This window comes from Chanos chanos, chromosome 2 (assembly GCF_902362185.1).
Source record: "Chanos chanos chromosome 2, fChaCha1.1, whole genome shotgun sequence".
NCBI lineage: Eukaryota > Metazoa > Chordata > Actinopteri > Gonorynchiformes > Chanidae > Chanos > Chanos chanos.
In genome coordinates this window covers 15,964,057-15,986,533 of record NC_044496.1, presented here as the reverse complement: position 1 = coordinate 15,986,533, position 22,477 = coordinate 15,964,057, and the positions used below count along the sequence as shown (strand labels likewise).

The window sequence follows — 22,477 nt, the reverse complement described above, 5'->3', positions numbered from 1 at the left end:
GAGACCGTTCGCAACAAAAAGACTGGCAGTCATTAAAATCATTTTGCTCTAGAGTTTTGAGTATAGAGGATTCCTCAGTATAGAATGCTGTATATCAGTATCCATATCTGTACCTCATTGATAAATGTGCGTTGGCCTTCTTCTCATTTAATCATAAAAACAATCTGATAAAATGTCAAAATATTCAGTTAAATGATGTTCTTTAAAAATACATTTCGTGGCAAGGCATGGCAGACCACTGAGAAGATAAGTGCATTATTCTGAATACATTTCTAGAGCTGAAGAAAATATACTATCGCAAGTAAACAAATACAACAAAAACAACAGTACATCTACAGATACATACACTCCTTGAAATAAATAACAGTTTTGTGATTTGTGTCCAGGCCAGAAAAGCCCAAAAAGGACATTTACATGAGCCAGAAGCTTACATATAAAGCCTTCTGATGGAAAGTAACATACAAAGCATTGATAAAAATAAAATACCCATAGCAGATGCCTAAGATTTGTTTGAAAGTTTCTTCTCCCCTTAAAATAAAACAATGATGTTGGAAGAGCATTTATGTGAAACAATTTCAGCTAATACTTGCTGAAATGATCCAAATTCTGGGCTTCTTGCTGATTAATCAAAAATTATAGCACAACATCATGTCTTTAGCAACACATGACCCACTTACTATTTTTCATTCCTAATAAGTTCAACTGCTGTTTAAACTAAGCTGAGCTATAAGTGGGAGAAGAGTGAAGCAATGCTTAGTTGCAATGTTGGGTGAAGTGGTAGTGTAAAATATTGAAGAAGACCTGTCCAATGGTGGTAAACCGGCCCTATAGGGACACCATATTCATTTTAATGATAAAGAGATGATAAAGAGACTCAGTCCTCATGCTATCAGCTTCAGTTTGCTGTGCATGAGAAAGTCCAGTTCCCCACTGGACCAGTCAGTGGTGCTAGGCCTTAATGTTTGTAAGTTTGGCTTTTACTGAAGGATGACCTCCCGTGTCTCAGGAAGCTTTACGGAAAGCAGTCCCCCACAGACCAGGGACGTGAAGGACAGAAAGATAGGGATAATCTTGGTGATGCCAATGAATGAACCAAAGATGATGCTGCTAATGATGGCTGCCAGCTTGCATATACCATTCAACACGCCGAAAGCCGTGGCCCTGCAGGAAACCAGTGCCGTGTTAGAGAACACATAGATGGTATTATTTACTGTCAGTCTGCTGCAGTATGAAGACTTGACCTTCATTATGTTTTTGTGTATATCATCATTCCATTAAAGCTGCTTTGCTATGACACTTGACTGAAAAGTGAGAATGTGAGAGAATGAGTATCACCTTTTAGAGGTTGGATAGATTTCCACTGTTATGACCTCAATACCATTCCAGGCTGATGCACAGGCCATAAAGTAGAGGCACTGAAAAGTTATGACAGCCCCTTGACTGAAGCACAAGAATAAGAAGAATGTGCAACCGGCAGAGACGAGCATGGAGCCACCTGTAAAACACACACACACACACACACACACGCGCGCGCGCGCACACACACACACACGCGCACACACACACACACACACACACACACACACACACACACAAACAAACGTTAAAATGTATACATAATTATATCCCTCTAACATGAAACGTGGCTGAAATCATTACATTAACTGAATTTGAAATGGCCATCTAAGTGTCACTTACCGATAATCTTGATTCTCCCTATCTTGTCCATTAGTAAACCTGCTATAATGTTGCCAGGTAACACTGAAAGGCTACCAAGGAAGCTGACCAGATATATTACAATATCATTTTCCTCTTCATAATTTAGATGGCAGCCTTTTTTGGGATGTAAGAAGGTGGTATTTTCCATTCTACAGTCAATGAACTTCTCTTCCCACAAGTCTGTAAATTAGAAAACATGTCATATATCACCCAAGCAATCAAAAGCAAAAATGTCATGAAATTCATAGAAATCACATTGTGCATCAGAATACCAGTATTATAGAAGACAGTGTTTTTGATGGTGCAGTTCTTGAAGAATGTCTCAGTTGACCTGATGTCCTCAAAATAGCAGTTTTCAAACAGCGAGTCCTCAAACTTCACAGATTTCATCTCTATTTCAACAAATCTAAAAATGAAACATCAAAAATTTTCACTATTAATTTTATCCCCATTTCTTCCAAGTCATGCTCATAAATCCTCAGAAGTTACCCCCGTCACTTGGCAGCCACACTAATCTAGTTGAGTATGGTTAGCACTAGAGCCCGACCAATAAATCGGCATGCCGATATTATCGGCCGATATTGCAGATAAATCGGTATTAGTGTTTATAACAGCTGATGAATGACAATTAAAAAGAAACAGAGTATGGATTCTTCAACCATGTTATGACATTTATGTCAACCATACCTGGTTTTGCTGCATTAACATGAAGCGGTCAGTCAAACATCAAAATTACGTTTAACATTACGGTAATTGAGTGGTGTAGACTTAGCTGTTGACAAAACTGATTGTAGGTTTATATATGAATCAGTGTGGCAGTTCTAATGAGTAAACAAACAACGGTCCTATCATTTCTCCCCATCACTTCTAAAACTTCTTTGGCAACATTGCATACAGCAACTTATAACGCTGTCCATTGCTAAATTAGGTTACCCACAAAGCTAGCTAATGCCATGTTTATCAGTGGAAGACCGTCAATGAGTGATTAAACTGTAGCATTTAACTTATTCTGCCTAAATGAAGCAATGGTAAATATATCTGCGACTCGCATGTCTGTAGTTACAGTTGGTGCATTGGGAATGATTAAACCAGAGGGGACACGTAAATGAACGTGAGTTGAAGAAGTATCTAACATGGCTTGGTAGCCAAACAAAGTTATCTAGCTTCTCTTTCAAGCATGTAGTGTGAACAGCCATGTAGGCTAGAGGCATTTAGCAGCAGCATTTACTCTAGGTCAATGTATCGGTTTACTGCATTATTGATCAAAAATGTAATATATTTTGTTCTACTTTTGTTCAAAGTACTGTTTATTACAATAAAACAAGTTTATTTTTAAACTGCATTATGTCATGTTATCTTGGTGAGGACTCTAAAATAACTACACATAACAAATGTTGGGGAAAATATTTGTTTATATTATGTGTTTCTGAGAAAAAAAAGAAGAAGGAGAATATCGGCTGATACATCATTATCTGATTTTTATATCCTCAAATATCGAAATCGGTATCAGTCTGAAAAAATCCTATATTGGTTGGGCCCTAGTTAGCATATTCCTCAAATACATACAGCGATGGCCACTGCATGTTTTATGCTATCAGCTGCTTAGCTGCAGTAAGTGACTGCACATACTAAACTTGGAGGAGAGTTCTATTCGTGTGACGATGTCCATGAATACATAGACTCCTGACCATTAGTGGCCACCAATGGGCAGTGTTAGTGGGGCCCTACCCACGCTGGCCTGCATACACACCCAAAGGACAGCGGCCAATTGCATTTTTTTTAGAATCCCTGCCACAGTCAAACAGGGATAAGGATGCAGACAGATGTAAAATGCATTTCGGCAGTGTGAGAAAGTGCAGGCGTGCTGGACGCTTCAGCTGGGGCCTCAAACAAAGTAATTACTGCTTGTAAAGGGATAAAAAAAAGAATGACGAAATTCCATCTCGGGGACATCTGAATATTTATCTAAACTGGTCATGTACCTATCGTGGATATATTCTCCCTCTTTATGGATTTGATTTTCCAGTGTGAAGTTGAAATGGAAACGTTCCACTCTCTCACGATGGAAGAGCTTCACTTTAGATTCATACTCTTCAAACTGTAGATACTTGACCTGATCAGGGAACCACACGGAGAGTCCATAGTAACTGTGAAAAAAGGACATATATTGTAGGACCAGTTAAAGCATTGCACTCTTAAACCTTTGAAATGAAGCAAGCTAAATCTGTTATTCATTTTGAAGCACTATTTACCTGAATGCCATAGTAAACCACACAATGGTAATAAACAAACCATGAAGTCGCAGTTCCGGGGCTGCAAGTGACAAAACATTCTTCATCACCTGTTCAAAAACAGAGTGCGCTTAAATATTAATGAAGATCTCTACATTTTCTGACATTTTTTGAGATGTAGGAATTTGGGGATGTTGGCAAACCTGCTTGACCAGAGTCATCTGTCTGACCATGAATCGTTGGAATGCGGTGCCTGTCTCACTCTGAATTTCAATGAACTCATCATCTTGAGTATGTGGTGTCTTGATTTGGGAAACCTGGTAAGAAAACAATAGGCAAGCTTTTTTAAAGGGGATATTATGGATGTTCTGACCCCACACTAAGTGGTTTGTTTTAGTTTAAATCTGGGCACTAACCTCCAGAGGCACAAACTTGGCATTACCATGAAAAAATCACAGCAAGAACAAAATCATAGCTTTTCTTGCTTGTGGTTATACAACATCAGAACTTATTTGATATGTTACATACTGTGAATACTCTCTCTGGCTCTCCTTTTGCTTTCCAGTTTGTATCATGGACCTGTCTGAGAATCATCCATGCTTCATCATGACGGGCAGTCTGGAAAAGGTCGAACAGCAATAAATGAAAATCAGCCTGAACTCAGGCTGTCAAAATAGTTGATCAAAATTTCTGGTGATCCTGTGAATGTTAGTGTCATGTATTAGATTAGTGCTAGACCAAAATCCTGTAAGTTAGCTGCTCTGCAGGAGGCATATTGCCTTCTTCAAATCTAAACAATTAGCAAATGGAGTGGTCAATATGTGATTTATCAACCTCATTCTCCTCTTATGCTGAAACTACAGCGCAACTGCCAAATGAGTGAGCATTGTTTAGAGAGCCATCTCTCAAACATTACCTCTAGGAGAAATCGTGGACTCTCTGGCATAAAGACCAGCCCCGCGAGAGCAACTACAGATGGCAGGAAGCAGACCAACACAAATACTCTCCAGCTGTGGAACTGGAACTCAGTGCCCATGCTGAAGCCCCAACCTGCAACACACACAACCACACAGTCCCTGCTCAGAACACAATGAGCTCCAGGGCCATTGGGCAATCCTCCACCCAGCACATAACCACAATCCCATGAGACCATTTGTTTATACCATTTGACTCACTGCATTTCAAGTTATTTTAAAAACTTGCACAATATCAGGTTTTGTTTCAACGATTTATTAATGGTTTTGTCTGCTTGATTTGTGTGTGCTCTCAGACCAAACTCTTACGCCAAAGTAATAGCTATTATTATTTACATTGCTTTCAATGTCGACAATGAAATGATAAACAGTCTTCATGTTATTAATTCATATAGATGATCGTCTGTACCGTAATGAGGGATAATTCCCCATGCAGTAAAAGAGGCATATAGACCACCCAACATCCAGAATAAACAAAGCCAGCTGAGGTGCTCTCCTCTCTTGTCCATTTGAAGGAACTCAGCATAGTATGTATAGACAATGGGAACAGATCCGCCAATTCTGTTGAGAAAAATCACATGAATTGGAGAGATATGAGTGAACCTGTGGCATTTGAACAGAATGTTAAGCGTGACCAAAACGTATAGACACAAAAGAATAGTGTGTGATTGCTCTTTTTATTTTTTCTATGTTTTGGTTTATCTTTCATTTGATAAATGAAAATAATTTATATGGGTACATGCTCACAGCAGACGTGAGATTTAGAACTCAAAGATCACCAGTCTGGGGCCTGTTCCCACTGGCTCAAACATTGTTATTCTCTTCATGTCGCAATAACGATGAATGATTCTGCAGATTCCATGACAATTATGAAATACGTACAGTCCTTCTTCGCTCTTGAACCTGAACTTCATACAAATGAACTTGAAATGTTTAAGAAATCATGTGTAAGTGAGTGATTTCCCTCAAAACTACAGCAAAGAAGCTTTTAGTGTAGCTTCTATGTGCCCTCACCCGATTCCTGAGCAGAGCCTGAAGAAGAGAAAAAAGCCATATCCCTGGGCAAAGGAGGACAAGAAGGAGAAGACACAGTTGATAGCCAGTGCATAGAGTAGACATTGGCGCCGACCCAGCTTATCGGCCAGCCCGCCCCAAACAAACGATCCCGTCATCATTCCCACGTACACTATCAAACCTGCCAGAAGACAAAGACAGAGCTATGTGAGATTCATTTGACATATCAAATATCTGTAGTCCTCACTCCCTGCTTAATGAATAGACTGAGAGTACTGTGTGTTTTAAAAAAAAAAACTTATAGCCTTGTTAAAATTTCACTCATAATATTATTAAAAAATAACGTTTTCTTTAAAATTAAATTTTGCATTAGCACATTAGTTCTTTCTACCACTAGAGGGACCACTTCCACTGCATTCAGCTGACTATGAAAATGGCCTCGTGCAAAAATGCATAGTTCCAGAACACACAGCACTGTTGAAGATTGGAACATATTTTACAAAAGTGTGCCTGGCATACATATTTGTATCGTTTAATGACATAACCAGGCAAAAAGATGAGCAGTGAAATTATTTTCATTAACACTTTTTATTGTAACTGTACCTCTCCTGTATTTCTTTTTTTCTTCTTTTGCTATTTCAATATTTTAAAAAATATTTCTTCAAAGGAGTTGGGCTGAAATGTTTTCTTGGATGTAGGATTTGATGTTTATGTGATACAGGTTACAATTAACAGAAAGATATGAGGAGTGGGTTTGTGCATCAAACTGTAAAAAACATGTAGACATACTATAATAAATGCCAAAAACACAGATTTGGTTGCCTTTCACTAGACAGGCCTCTTCCTTCAATCCCTCTCTCTCTGTCTGTCTCTCTCTCTCTCTCTCTCTCTCTCTCTGTGTGCACATGTGTGTGTGTGTGTGTGTATGTGTGTTTATCTTACTACAGACAGCTAATTAGAGAATGAGAAAGCAGATTATCAGGCACGCCTGCTGGTACCGCCCTCTGGATAACACAACACTGTCAGAGTGGTGTTTGTGTGTGCATTTGTCAGATTGCATTATTTCCATCTTTAATGTGACAGCGCCCTTTTCTTTATTACAACATATGGACAGATGACGAAGTCACACCGCCTTAATCAAGGTGTGTTTAAGAATGCTCAGCTATATATTTATGTTTATGCGACCATAATCTAGTCGCTAAACTGGTCATGTATGAAAAATATGTCGAAAACATGACATATTTGGTCATCAGCACACTGGGTACATATAGTAAAGCCTTTGTCAGATTAAACAGACAGACTCACCCAGCAATCCCCTGCTTGCATTGGATAAGCACATGTCCTTCTCAGCACTGGGCAAGGCAAAGCTCACAACAAAGCATTCGACACCATCAGCCAGGAGTGCGAGACCTAGCACCGTGAACAGAGTCCACTGAAAGCGCCCGTGTCCACAGTCCTCCATGATGCTTTCGTACTGCTCAGGCAGCTGCTCCTCCTCTTCCTCAGCAGCAGCCCGCGCCTTCCTCCTGGCCTCCAGCCGTGCCGCCCTCTGGGCGGCTTTGATTTCGTCAGGGTGGGGGATTCCCTGGTACTCCCCTTCATACATCTGATCATCCTCATCATGCCCCTCTGTATCATCACTGGCAGCATCCTCCTCTTGAGGGGGGTAGTCCGTTTGGTAACTGTAACCATCCTGTCCTCCCTCCCCATAGGTGGGATAGGTCTCCCCGACAATCTCAGTCCCTTGACTCACATTGTTTTGATAGGGGTCATCCATTCTTACTTAACCAAAGAGACCAAATCAACACTGTTGTAATCACTTGTATCCCCAAGTCCCTCCTTGGCTATATGAGCATAATCCTTCTCTGTCTTTGTATTTGTGCTCTCAATGTTCGACCTTATTCCAGAGACCAGTGGAGATCAGAACCTTGTCACTCCTGTTAGTGTATACCCTGGGATGATTTTTCTTCAGCTCTTAAAAAATATGGGTAAGGCCTCAGTGTTTGTGATGAGAAAGACTATTGTTCTTTGTATGCTTCTACACAAGGCTGCTTGCTTTTCCTGAAAGAGAGTGGATAAAAGTCTTTGAATGAGCTGTTTGTTATGTAGAAAACACACATATCATCAGGTGTATGCATGATTATGGGCATTGCAGCCTTTTTATTATTGTGATATCTGCTTGTGCATTTCCACTTATTGGAGATTAAGTGATTTTGTTGGGTTTCTTTTGTGTACCTGTTGGCCAGTTTAATTTGAGAATTAGCGCTCCTATGATCACACCATCTATAGGCCCCTCCCGACAAAAGGCAAAGATATACGACTGGTTATTTCACTATGCATTTAAAAAGCTCATGGTATCCAGAAAGCCAAATTAACCTAATGTGTCCCACCCTCCAAAGTCCACCATGACACATACGAGTTAAAGATTTGAATAATATATGATTTACCTATCCACTATACAGTATAAAATTCAAACTAAACACTTGTGTAATAATGCGTTAACCACACATTTGTCACAATCTGTGCATTGCATAACGCAAGACACTCTAATATCTATTTAATACAGGGCAATACCTTCAACTAGTCCTATAGAAGTGAATTAATCACAGAGAGCATTTGCAGAGAAAGAATGCAGCAATGTTGCTTTCTGTTGCTTTCTGTGCCAGCTCCCGTGTTGGCAAGCGAGTGTCCGCGAGTGAAGGATAATCCTCCATTCTCACAGGCCCTGGCCAGGCTCATTATCGGACTGTGATGGCAGCCATTTTGATCTGACATGGCTGTAGCTGAGGTGAGGTAATGGGAGAAACGGTTACATCCTGTCTTACTGTCCGAATCTGAAGTCAAATCAGTCAAATCAGTCAAATCAGCCTCTCACGTGCGTCTTGTGTAATAGATGCATCCAAATATTGTGTGCAATAGTTGATCACTGATTACTATAGTGAGTGACTGTAATTCATGTAGTGATGTGTGCTATTGCAGGGTGGGGTGCTCTTCTGGTGAGCACTGCTGCACAGACGGTTTTGCAGGTAGGGTCATGAGTGGCAATATTTTCTCATCATCGCAAGTGAGATCTGGGATTTAATCCAGCTTAAATCTGTGGAATTGTTTGACCACAGATGGGTGCCTCATAATACTGCCCATCACTGAATTGAGAACTACGAATTTTCTCTCGTTCTATGGAGCGAATGTTTTAACATTATTGATTAACAATGGCTGAAATTGCAATTGCAGTTCTCCGTTTTCAATTTAGAAATATGTAACTTTGTTTGAGTGACACACATAGTAGAAAAAGATTAGCATTCAAAAGTCTCTCTGCACTGACTTTGTGTGCCCTCAGCCAATCTGTCAGCTGTCTCTCTCTCTCTCTCTCTCTCTCTCCCTCTGTTTGACGATCCCAGCAGGATGTTACATAACTGTCAGACCTGACTTGGTAAGTGATTACAATTGAATTTTGTGGGTGGCTGCACAAAATTGGATAACACACCTGCACAAATTATTCACACTACTTCATGAAACCTCCCCCATACAGGTTGATGAAAAACAAATATTACATTCTGATAATCTCATGATGTCAGGCTTCTGAAATGTTACGTTGCTGCAGAGTTTTTGCCAGAAGGAACATACATTGCATATCTCTCATTCTGTCTTCTTCTCATGTCTTCTTCCCAGCATGTTTGTTTCAGACACGTTTACCTCAGTGTTGTCACTAGTTAAAGTGAGAGGATGCATGCTATGCAAGGAGTGGAAACTAGCTTTATTCAGTTTGACCAGTTGGTTATATAATATTTTCGTCGTATATTTTTCTGAAATCTTACTATACGGAGTTTCTCTTACAATTTCTCTGATTGCAGCACTATCTACAGATTAAATGACAGTAAATCTGGCTGTGAGATTTAAATTGCTGTAGTAGTGCATTGCTTATTTTTTTTTTTTTTTCAATTGTTCAAAAGTGTTCAGTTATTGGTCTGGTTTGGTACAACCACCACTGACGCCACACTGTGATTTTCTCCTCTTGAATATATTTATAGAAGATCTATATTTTAATATTTGTTCATTATTTCAGTGTAACTTTCAATTTAATTTAATTTAATTTAATTTAATTTAATTTAATTTAATTTAATTTAATAGCACATTAAACATATTAACGTTTCAATATTCCAAAAGGAGAGTCTTGTTGTCAGGCTGTAGATTGTCATACTCACATACTGTAAAATGATAGATATTGGTCTATTTTGTAATAAAGTGAAACACAGTGCATTAATGTTATAAGCTTGTCAGTGTAATTTGCCCAACTGGGGATCATTTTGGTGTTAAAATCTGCCAAAAAGTCTTGTGTAAACAATGTAAATGCTTGATGTTAGTCACCCTTTTCCTGCTATTTTTACTGATTAAAAGTGTGACTAAAGCAATTAAATGTAATTCAAACTTGAAGCAAAATATGGCATAAAGTAGTGACCTTTAAGGTATGTCTGAAGTCGTCTGAAGTTTCAAATTTAAAAACTCAAAGAAATTCAAGGAAATTGGTCTATCTTACCGGAATTGGCATTCCCCTTCGCATGGGGCTATCTCCTCAACATGAAAAAGTTGTGGAAAGGAGAAAAAATCCAAGAAAAGAAGGTTTCAGAAGGCAAATCTAACATGTCACCTTAGCAGGAAGCCGTACGACAGAAGAGATTAGGATCCGACCTCACGATCCCCCAAGCTCATCAAGAGAGATTCTCCCATTGCATGTCGCTGCTACGCCAAATGGTAGAGTCCAGCTTAAAGTATACACAACATGTCAAAGCAGTGTGTGTGTGTCCCCGTGTGTGTGTGCACGTGAGTGTGTATGTGTGCGTGCATGTGTATCTCTGTGAGTGCATTTGCTTATTTGTCATATCCCTTCCACCATTTCAATCTACTAAAAAAAATATTGAGAGGGATAAAATGTGAGATGCACAAAACTCAAGACTTTGATAAAATGTGTTTAACTAAAATCTCCATGGTGCTTTGATGTACATTAACTTTTGCAACACTAATCCATCTGCATGCCAGACTCATCTCATCTCCAAATGCTAAATGTTAGCTAGCACTCATTCCTCATGCCAAAGGGAATGGCGCTCTGAGCTCTTCTCTTGTTGTTCTTAATGGCCCATTCAAACACTGTGACAGATGGTTAATCTTTGAGAATCATTCAAAAACAGATATGCAGAGAGCAGCGTTTCAAATCTGCTTCCGATGGCTTCGCTGTATTGTGTACTGCATTTCTTTTGGTGATCTAAATTAATACAGCTAATATTTACAGGCCACAGTTACCACATCCCTACACAGCCTAATCAAGCTGCTTTGTGAGCTCTTATTGCCTCTTGTAAGGTGACCATATTTTGATTTTCAAAAAAGAGGATGGGGGCGGGGTGTGTGTGTGTGTGTGGTGGGGAGGGGGGGGGGGGGGGTAGATACATTCCCCTCCTAATTTATGGGGAAATTAAAGTGTATGTCACTTTTGGTTCCTGTTGTTGCGCATGTAAGGCTGGTGGTTGACAATGCAATGTGAAACTACCTCTGTACTTAACTGCCGCAATACATAGCCGGCTAGTCTTTAATGAGACAAATAATTGCTAGCATAATAGCAGTGGCAAGATGACCTTATTTCTTTCCGTTCAAGTTCTGCTGGCATTACGGCTCTCTTAAGGTCTCTTGGCTGTTGCTGCGATGTTAACGGTAATGAATGCAGTTTAAATGCAGTTTAAACAATGCTTATGGCATGATAGTGTGCATGACCATCCATTGGTGGCGTGCAAGAGGGCGGGACCTAAAGAAAAAGGTCAAAGCAATGCAAATGCACATGCAATGGATGGCGACTGTGGCCAAATCCCGGACAATTTCGGCGATTTTGAAACCCCGGTTGGACGCATTTTTTAGGTCCGAAAAAAAGGACATGTTCGGGAAAAAGAGTATGTATGGTCACCCTAGCCTCCTGTGACAGTTTATTGCAATGGCAACTCCAAAAGATTTGATTCCTCTCTTAAGGGAACGGTGTCATAGATCACTGTCAGAGGTAGCTAACATTACTCCTTTTTCAAAGAGTCACTCCAGCCAAGAAAGCAATATCAATGACACCCCCGCCCTGAGCCTCTTGGTACAACCTGCTAAGGCACATCACTATGGAGAATAGATGTCTTGCATAGAGGAAAAGCTCCCTAATCCCAAGGCCAGATTATTCTAGCGTAAAGAGGATTAGCTCCACCCAAGCAGTGCCATTGGCTAAATTTAGATCAAATATTCTCCCTCTCTTGTCCACCCTCTTTTTGCTCCTCCCCTCTACTCCAGGTCTAGCCTTCCTACACTTCCATACATTCATCAATCTGCCCATTATCTTCCTTTGAAAGCTGATGGTGCCACCTATATATTTTTTTATTTTAAAGTCATGTGACAGGCCATAGGTAGCCATGGAAGCTCCAATATATGATAATAAAACAGACCGTACTGATAGTGAAGAAAAAAGAAATTATGCTGGGACAGACATGTTGTGTGTTTATTCAGAAAAACCTTTTTGTATGCCTATTAAAGATGAAGTGCTCAGTTCTGTGTTTCTGTGTTCATCTATGTTTCTAATCTCATCAGTGTCCTTTGGGGTGCCTCAGACAGAGATTATTAGAACATCAAAAATATATGAGAATATCTACTGACCCTTGGAAGAGTTTGAAAACTGATTTGAACAGTGTTCATGACAAGCAAAGGAGGGGTGATTACTACCGTTCATTCTGCAATAACAACAATATCAAAAGTATTAGCAAATGAAATTCAGAGTGTGACTGATCCTCTACTAATTTCCTCCACGTTTACATGGTAAGTAACGTAGGTAATAGCCAGTGTATCCTGACTGCAGTGTGTTTTCCTAATTAAAGGGGAAAGCTCTGTGAGAGTAATCCCCTAGGATTTGGTGAATGGAGGTGGAATATAGAGGTAAGAGGGGTCAGGACTGTTCTGACCTAGTCAAATCTCTCTCTCTCTCTCTCTCTCTCTCCCAGTGGATTGGAGAGGCAGGATTGTGGTCTTATCAGCTGACTGATACCACGCATACAGCTCACACATCTGACATGCAACCTGCAGTAAATACAGGAAACTGCTCCTGCTTAATTCATCCACTTGTTAGCATAAGCTCCTGTTCTGTACCCAGTGCTCAGTAACGTCCATCACAAAAGCTCCTCATTCTTTGTGCTGAAGGATAGCACAGTTTAAGAGGAGTGGTTCCTCCAACGAACAACGAAGTAGTATTCTGTAGCTGGCTATGTTGGTTTGATTAATCCCAGATAAGAGCTGAGTCCAAAGTTCCTACTGACTGTAAGACAGTGCACTGTGGACACCATGATCTTATTACGACAAAACAAAAATGTGGAAAGGCACCATCTAGTGCTCTGCTGTGTATAAGCATCCTACAACTTATTACTTACAACATTATCATGGAAATCTGTCTGTAGCTTATGTCTCAATTTTGACATCACAAGCTCTGCTGTTCTGCTGTTTATATTTGGTTCTCAGAACAAATCCGTGAAATTAGATCTTCAGAGAACCGGCTGGTTTCATGCAATAATAAACATAGTACGAACTTAATGTAATGTTGAATTGTAATGCAAAATGAGAGACATTAGTACACGAGATTTTGTCCTTAAAAATACATTTCAGCACAGTGACTCATTGAGAACTTATTCACACAAACATCAGCATAATTTTTTTTAAGTTAAATAGGTCATATTAACTTTCAAGCCCTATGAGGAAGCATTGGCAAAAGGTAACTCAGAGTAATGGTTCATTTCACAGTCTCACAAATATCCCCCTCTTCTTCCTGAATTAAGGCACTTGATTTTTTACTTAGTAGAGCCTTATTGCCCAAGGCCCTGCTACCAATAACTCCTTCTACAGTTAATGAGCCCTTCAACTCACAAATAGCTTTTGTGACTAATAAAGCTTGTGACGTATTTATTTGTGTCACTCTTGTTCCTCATCTCCTTAATTTGGCAGTAGCCAACAGGGCAGGTTGAAGATATAACATTAGCAATCTTTCAACATCCTTCCTCCTTTAACTGTTACAAAATTGCATTTCATAAAACAGTTCCTTTTTTCATTTCGTTATACCTTTTTATTTAGTCTAAATTCGTAGCTTTTACTGTAGCGCAGGAGGATTTTAAAAAAAAAGTCTCATTTGACTTGCTCCTCACATTTTCTAAACCACCTGAATTAATCTAAATTTCTGTTGACTTTCATTTGTGCATGAGTAGTGCAACAAAAGTTGTCTGTCTTTAATGGTACTGGACCTCTGGATTAGTTCAGATCAGACAAAACGCTTTCATTGGTTCACCAGTAGATGGCAGCACATGCCATAGAAAAGTCTGAACTCCAGAGAGAAATAACTTATGACTGTTTCACTAATTAAATTATGGGGCCAAATAAGCGTTCCTAAGTAAATGGCAAACATACAAAAACATATATACCAAGCATTTAGATGAGATGTGGTGTTTCTGAAAGAAATTATTATTATTTTGTTTATAATTTTAACTGAAGGAACACCAGTCGGCCCTCCCCACAGCCCTCTTTTCTGTAACTCATCTATCACTCTGCGTTTTGCATATCCCATCTCCAAGTTTGTCGTTTGAAATATAGCAAGAGTACTCGAGAACAAAGTTTGTACTCGGTAAGGGAACAACTGATCACTCATGGAAATGACAAATGGAAATGACAAATCGGAGAACATGCGGTTTAATTTCAAACAGTCGTGTTTGAATTTTTAAGGGTCAAGGTAAGGCCAACATGCTATAAACGGTTATTCTCTCAACAGCAAGTGGAAATCTCAACGCACATTTCGCCAAGTAACCTGTCATCAGTGGTAATGCGTAGGAGCTGGAGTTGAAAACGTTTTCATTTTCTGTCCTAAAACCATTGGTGGTTGTCATGTAATAGGACTGGTTTCTTGATAACGTAAAAAGAGTGTTTAAAGGCTGTCAGCAGAATGGACATGAACATGTTTTTTCCCCCTCCCTATTTCAGGTGCTCCCTGTTTGTGGCACTCCTGTTTGTATGAGTATATGAGTTAAAATACTCAAAAATTTTAAAAGTATTAAAATTATTAAAATAATGCTGCTGAATACATACTGTAAGGCACTCCCTTTTATTGCATTTATATACCCTTTTTATTACGTTTGGGAGAGATATGTTGTGGATTATTCACATGAAATCCTTCGATATTATTTGAAGACACCGAAGACTGTTTGCTGCCTTTGCAAATGTGCAAGTGTGTTTGCTGCATTTAAAAAGAAAAAATGGGTGAGAGAACATTTCCTAGCAATGCTATGCAGGGTAAAGACCTGAAGACTTTGGAGCGGCCTGCACGGCACAGCACAATTGACACCTGAGCTGAAGCCTGCTCCTCCTCCCTTCCCCCTGTGACATCACAGCCTTTATCTGCTCTGTCTCAGCTAGCTCTAAGCCATATTTAGCTTTCAGTAATCAGAGTGAGATGGCTGAACATGCTATGCAGTGAGGCTCCATGAAGCCACCTGTGTTCTGGAACTTTTTCATGAAAGCATAATGGTATAAGGTCATCAGGGCACTCTGAAGGAGAGCTGGGGTAAGGCGTCCTTTAAGCTTTTGTCTCAGAGTTTATCTAGTGCCTGACCTTTTTGTGAGGAAAAATGAAGAAAGATAGCAGTATTAAGGAACCTTAAGAGAAACTAATTTTGATTAAGGAGAGCTTTGCTCGCTTGTGAAAAATTATGTGTTAGGTGGCAATGAAGAGGAGCAAGAGGGATGATACTTATTTTAGTACTTTGCTGAACTTTTGTGGTTGTTGATCTAATGAATCATGACCTGGATGGTTTTTCTCTCTTATGACAAATTCTCTCTGACGACTTATGATGTGAAGTGACAGTAGTTAATAACCACAGCATTATGTTATCATACTGAAGGAATTAATCCGGCACTATCTAGCCTCCATTATATGTAAGGGTCAGATTTGAGCTCTTTCAGACACATTTACAGTTCACTAACGTCTGAAACTCAAGAGAGGGTTATAGAAACAGTCAGTTAAGTTTAATGTTTTTTTTTCATGTACATTTCATATTTATTTCATGTTTTTCATTCATGTCCTGTTATACAATGTACAATGAAAGATTTATTTTGGGTACCTTCTAAAACATGGGGGCGGGTGTTATATTTTGTAGGGACAGAGTCCAGTTGTGCTGGACTTTCAGTCAGATGGTGCCTACAGCAACACTGTACACTGAAGTCATTTGCTTTAATGTTATTGCCTAATACTTTTACTTTAGTAGGGAGCTCTAAGCTTCTTTAAGCAATAAACCTACAGATGTGGAGTACATAATTAGTTCAAAGAGTTTGAACAGTAAAGTAGCCTCATGTTCTCGCAGTACAACAGTGTGAAACAATGACATCTTGTGAGTCCTGTAACAGTTGGTGATGCTTTAGCGGGAAGTCAGACAGTGTCTCATTAGGAGTGAGACAGCAAAGAGAGGATCAAGGCCCTGAAGATGATTACAGGCTGTCCCTCAGTGCTTCTCCTAATTTGCTATCTGGCCCCACAGGTATTAGGTTTCAGTTTAACTGTAATTCTCAGCCCTAAGAACAGCAACACTAAAGACATTCCAGAACCTCTTTGTTCAATTAGATTCCTAGGGAATAGTACAGCGTATACTAAATGTGTCCATGCTTAGTCAGTGTAAGTATTACTCCATTAAGGTATGTGTAGCCACAGCTGTGTGTTGCTATCAAATGAAATTTACCATGAGTGATGTTTAATGAACTTCTTATAAAATTTTAGAGGGTTGTTGACTACTCTAGAGCTACATTTTGCCTCAAAAGACCAAAGTTATTGAGCATTTTATAGTTCTGGATGTTATGTTGTTGTGAGGGATCAGTTTTTGTGTTCCTGAACTGTGAAGGAGGATAGTTACACTGTGTAGTTAAACATCAAACCCCATCAAACCCCCTTCACATTCAGCAGGGCCCCTCCCCCATTGCAGTTACACAGCCATTCAGCCATGACTAACCCTGCTCCCTGGAGACCTGACCCTTAAGAAAAGTTAGTTAGCTCTGTAGCTCTTGCTTTTGTGTCACAGTTATATATATATATGTGAGATCTGCCTAGCTATGGCATTTGTAATTAGACAGTGTTGGAAAAACTGTATTTTCAACTAAGATCAGATCTTGAGAACTGGCTGTATATTTCTCTTTTTCCGCGTTGTGACATATGCAAGACGAGCATTTACAGGTTTGTTTTGTTTTGTTTTGTTTTTTTCTTAGCAGTTTTCCATTCACATGTAACAGTTGTTATATATATTTTTTGTAAACTGTGTTTTCTGTGTCAGCTATCTGAACGTGCTAGCCATATATTTAAAGGATATACCTCACCCTTTTCACTCACTCAGCTTGCTCTAGCATCTTAAGTGAGTGTTAAGAAGGCTGAAACACAGCAGTGAAGATGTCCATTATGTTAACATACACCCATATTGCCTTCTTCACTAGTGCTGCTCTGAAGATCAGTGACAGAGTCTATTTGTAGTTTTTTGGAATATGTGTGAGGTGTGAGTTGGTGGCACAGGTTCATTTGCTCTGTAATGCTGAGAGATACAGTTACAGAGACCTGGCTTCATGGCAGCGTAACTCATGAGAGACCACATTGTGACTCTGTAGACCACATTGTGACCACTGTAGAAAAAGTTGAAGGAGACACTGCCCGTCTCAGACACGTTTGTGTTATCAGGTGTCGCTAAGGGACACCTGTATCAGATGACACGACTGAGTGTTTCCCTGGGACACAATTATCCCCATCATGAAAATAGTAAAGCATTAGAACAGAAAGCAGATGATTTTTTTTTGCTGTTTTATTTCAGCTACGTGCTTCTGTAGGTAAAATGCAGAAGTATGTTGAACTGAGATCATTTATACAAAAAGTACACAGAGTATCTACTCTCACCAGTGTATATCTACGTGTACATATTTCCAAGGTGAAAACATGTTAGGAAAGCACACACACACACACATAGACACACACACACACACAGAATCTTTATTCATTTGGAAATAAACTGCTCCAGAGAAGCACTAGATGTGAATTCTTTCACAATTTGTGTACTAGCTGGTGGATCAATTTCTCTCATAGACAGCTGACACAAAATGTTGACATGAAATTGTGAAACATGCTTTATTTCAAGTATTACATCCTCTTTCTGACTGAAAGTTTTGAACTGGACATGAAGTTTTAGTTTTGTGAAACATTTGGATTCTTCTTGTGCTGATTATCTGGAGGGGTAAGGCTACAGACAGCTCTTAACTGTTTTTCAACTTTCATTTATGGAACAATGTCATATGAAAATTTTCAGAGGGATTTTTCACACACCGTTTGTAATGAAATAGTCCATGCATCTTTTTTTAAAAATTGTATATTGTTCAATATAGCTACGTGCTGCTGCATGAAGGCACATATGAAAAAGAAGTCTGTTATATGCTTGCGAGAAAATCAAAACGGACAAGAATGATATGGCTATGATGTTGCTGAACTCAAGTGAGATCATTAGTGAAATGTTCAAGATGTTCAAGATGTAGAAAAATGTAACACGGCAGTAGGTACTCTTACCGTCATGTTTAGATGTCTCAATTCATGAAACTTTTTTTTCTCTTGAGCTGATAGACCAAGTGATTGAGATTAAGATTTCATAACTTTGTAACATGTTTAGTATGTTTACGCGCTTCCAGAACTGTGTTTCATGAGTCCAGGTAAGGATGAGAGCCAGAATGAAAGCTTGGTCTCAAGTGTTATTTTTGTGCACAGGCAAGCATGTGAATAAAAGCAAGCAAAACGTATTAGTTCATTATTTTAGATATGTGCTTAATGGAACCCTGAAATATTTGGTACTGCATAGAATGAATGAGGAAATTATAGGCTATAAGGTTTATGATAAACCTCTCCCTTTGAACTCATGAGCAGACTAAGTAGAGTGCTATATGAGTTCTCAAATACAGGAAATTATCCAGCCCAACCCTCCCCACATAATTGACTCCAGACCAGCAGCTAAAGGTGTTGGCAATCAAATGGTGGTGTGGTGTGTCCATGCTTGGCGGATCAGCCCTTTACTCCTAGTTTCGGTGTATAGGCAAGCTGTAGTGCTCTGAGCACTTAGGAGAAGAGGATTAAGACTGCGGGTATTATTAGAGCCAGCTGATTATCCTTTTACCTCATCCTCCTTCATTCTCAATGAATAGGCAGAATAAAAGGTCCTCTGTTTATCGACACGTTTGAATTTGTTGGTCAAATCGAATCATTAGTTTGATGTTCTCTTGTGTGACATTCAGCCTTCCTCTCACATAGTGAACTTTGTTGTGTTGTCAGCATGAGGCTTAATTGGTCAATTACTTTGTTACCCTGTAAACAATAACAGAATTTAAATCAGCTAATACATTGGCACCTGGCCCAGTTTAAATATGGCGAAAACTTTGAGTGGTGTAATGATTCCTCATGTAGTCTGAATGATTGTTTTTGTTTTTGTTGTCTGAACAAAATGCAATGTTCATCAAACAAACAGGGAAGTGAGGTCCTGTTGCTAAACTTTCTACTGCAAGTACTAAAGTTACTGCACTATTTCATTTCCTTTCATTTTGTTTTATTTTACTTTATTTAATTCATTTATTTGAAGGGGTGGACACTTGTGTCCTTTCACACTAGGCCAAATGGGAATGCCAAGGTCAAATGAACTGTACTGGTGTAGGCATAGGGGCAGGTACTGGTACAGGTACTGGTACTGGCACTGATACAGGCACTGTCTTGGTGTGGTAATACTCACTGCATGTTCTTTAACAGAAGTGCTGTATAACATGGATGTAATTGCTTTACATGAAAAAAAAAAAAAACGTGAATGAGAAAAAATATGAAATATTGCATGTATTTGTGAAATATTCTGACTCTCAAATCTGCTTGAGGTTTTTCCTCTCAAACCCTCCAGCTCAGCAGGACAGAGGAATCTACCCAGGACACAGATCTCTGAAACATAGCAGCCCACCATGAGTCATATTGTGATAAACTCTCCTCAGAGCAGGGGGACTGCTGGGGTTTCTGTCATGCTTGAGCAGTTTATTCTGAAAGCAGAACAGTTAATAGCTTTTTTCTTATGGTGTTCTCTTTCCCCTCTAGTGTCATGAAACTGAATCCACGTCAAGCTCCGTTATATGTAAGTATAACATGTTACTGCATGTCTTTCAAGTCGCTTGAGCATAGCACAGTGACACATCCACATTTCATGCATGACTGTCTGGGGGTACTAATGTTATTGTAGCTCTTAATGAACTCAATAACTATCTTATCTGTGATTCCAGGCTTTTGGGATTAAGCTTGTTTATGCTTTAAACTGGCATTGCCATGACTAGAATGGTTAGTAGAAATGGCTAGAATGGCTAGAATGGTTAGTAGAAATTAAAATATTTCACAGCTACAGGTCAGCAGATTTTATTTGTGGAAAAACCTCTTTTCAGTCCTTACATATGCATCCAACAAAAATGAAGAAGCACATTATATTGGCATTATATTTCTGTGAGCACTCCAGAGAAGGGGAAAGGAGGGTACTGAGCAGAGTTGGGGGTTTGAGACTTGGGTCTTATTATTGGCACGTGAAGACAATTTTTTGGCAGCTGATTTGGGTTCAAAGTCACATGTTTTTGTGTTAAGTCTCTTACCAGATCAAGACTTATCAGATCATTTAAAGGACTGTGACGGTGGAATTAAATGATGATACCGGTTCAGAAAATGTAAGAATAGTTTAACTGTGGTATCAGATCTGAAGAGCTGACTCTGTGTAGGACTCCACTGGTTTCATTACACAAATGAAACAAACAGATCTCTAAAAAACTGAGCAGTCATTCTGTGGCGATATCTGTGTAGCGCTGTGAAAATCACTTCCTTTGATATAGGGTGGAGATTTCCTTCTCTGTTACATCAACTGTACCGTTAATGTGGTGTGTTGTACAACTGTAAACTGTGGTAATCTATATGAAAACCAGAGCAGGATTTCCTGGCCCCCCTCAGCTTCTCTTAAAACTCACCTCGTACACTTAATAATCACATTTTAAGTGTGAAAAGCACACACGTTTTCGCGAAGGTTTTGAAGTGAATCTGCACAAACGTGTATTTTGGACCCAAGAGTATTCATGCTTGGTTTGACAGAGGCAAAATGCACACTGGCTTGCTCACGTGACTTTTGGAATCATAACTTATATGTAGCATGCAAATTTTTCTTAGAGGTTGCTGTCATAGACAAAATGACCTTTGACCTTATTCAACACTAAGTATAATGTGAAGACACGAAAAGGTGACTCAAAGACCACCTCAAAAATGATAGCTCCACTTGGAAGAACTGATTCACCACTCAGTGATCATTTTTCTTTTTAAGTGATAATGTTTACAGTTACAGAGAGCCCATGTAATTCAGAATGCTATGCAGTACATTTGAACAGTACATGTACTGCACTGCAGAGCTGAGAATGTTTATTTACTGAGGACATTTTGTAAGAGTTTCTCTGTGTTCTGTGGCAGGGGAAGTGTGTCCTTACTATTCATCTGTGTGATGAAGAGCTCTGTGAAGCAGAAGAGGATGCAGGGTTTCTTCTGTTGTTTACTGGCTCCACTCAGAGACATCTCACCAGCACCCAGAGGATCAGCCATGACACCCTGCAGGCTGTCTGTCCAGGTGAGGCTATTTATGCGTGTGTGTGAGTGTGTGTGTGTGCGCGTGTGCGCGTGTGTGTGCACCTGTGCATGCATGTGCGTGTACGTGCGTGCATGTGTGTGTCTATGTATGTATCATGATTGTGTCTTTAATTGTTTTCGAGCCTTGGACACATTGGTAATGAGATAATGCCTCCGGACGCATCTTGTGAAGCCTTGGAATGTAGCATGCGTGGTTACTGCAATGCGACCGTGAGTAAATGTTTAACTGCAGACGAGTGCAGCTCAGGCTGTGTGTTTAAGGACATCCCTGTCTATTTACTTATCCACTAGTGAAAGAGGATTTGGCCTATTATGGTCCAAGAGTGTTCCATCCTTTTGGTGTTTTAAGGTGAATAATTAACCCCACAGTTATTCGATAGTACCTGTTTATCTAATGATGGCAGTGAGTGCATTTCAGTGAAAAGTCAAATAGTGTCCCTTTTATCATTCGTAAGGCAGAACAGAGGTTAGGTTGAATGTCCTGTTCTGCCAGTAAATTAGCTCTCACAAGTGATAGATAGATGGCAGCACTTAGCCAGTGACAAACACGTTTGTGGGGTTATCTGCTTAAAGGCTCAGGCGGATTGAAAAGGACATGAAAGTGAGCACTGTGGGGAAGCCTGATAGTGGCTTGAGCTTGCCCGTCTGGAAAAAGATTCTTTTTCTTTTGCTTGGTCAATGAACCTCATTCTCCTACCATTCACAGTAGTACAGCCAGATCCTATACCTGTGTCCTTATGTTTGGTGTGGGTGTGGAATGTACATTTACCTGCTGTGGACTTCGGAACCCCTTC

The 22,477-nt window shown here is 39.6% G+C and overlaps 2 protein-coding genes across 3 annotated transcripts in view; one reads left to right on the top strand and one right to left on the bottom strand.

The window, feature by feature from the left end:
* Positions 1 to 977: 977 nt before the first annotated feature.
* On the bottom strand, positions 978 to 7,715 carry sv2ba (synaptic vesicle glycoprotein 2Ba). Its single transcript, XM_030765816.1, has 12 exons — positions 7,244 to 7,715; positions 5,939 to 6,119; positions 5,334 to 5,485; positions 4,867 to 5,000; positions 4,479 to 4,568; positions 4,154 to 4,267; positions 3,972 to 4,060; positions 3,702 to 3,866; positions 1,992 to 2,125; positions 1,699 to 1,899; positions 1,336 to 1,495; positions 978 to 1,161 (listed from the first exon to the last, which is right to left on the bottom strand). The coding sequence occupies exons 1-12, from the start codon at positions 7,713 to 7,715 to the stop codon at positions 978 to 980; spliced, it is 2,076 nt and encodes a 691-aa protein (XP_030621676.1).
* A 7,708-nt stretch (positions 7,716 to 15,423) lies between these two features.
* LOC115805432 (A-kinase anchoring protein 13) overlaps positions 15,424 to 22,477 on the top strand; it is a 41,212-nt gene continuing 34,158 nt past the window's right edge. For both annotated transcript variants that reach the window (XM_030766012.1, XM_030766011.1), the window contains exons 1-3: positions 15,424 to 15,542; positions 20,115 to 20,151; positions 21,510 to 21,663. In XM_030766012.1, coding sequence (XP_030621872.1) covers positions 20,119 to 20,151; positions 21,510 to 21,663 — 187 coding nt within the window. In that variant the 5' untranslated portion in view covers positions 15,424 to 15,542; positions 20,115 to 20,118. The remainder of the gene's footprint in view (positions 15,543 to 20,114; positions 20,152 to 21,509; positions 21,664 to 22,477) is intronic.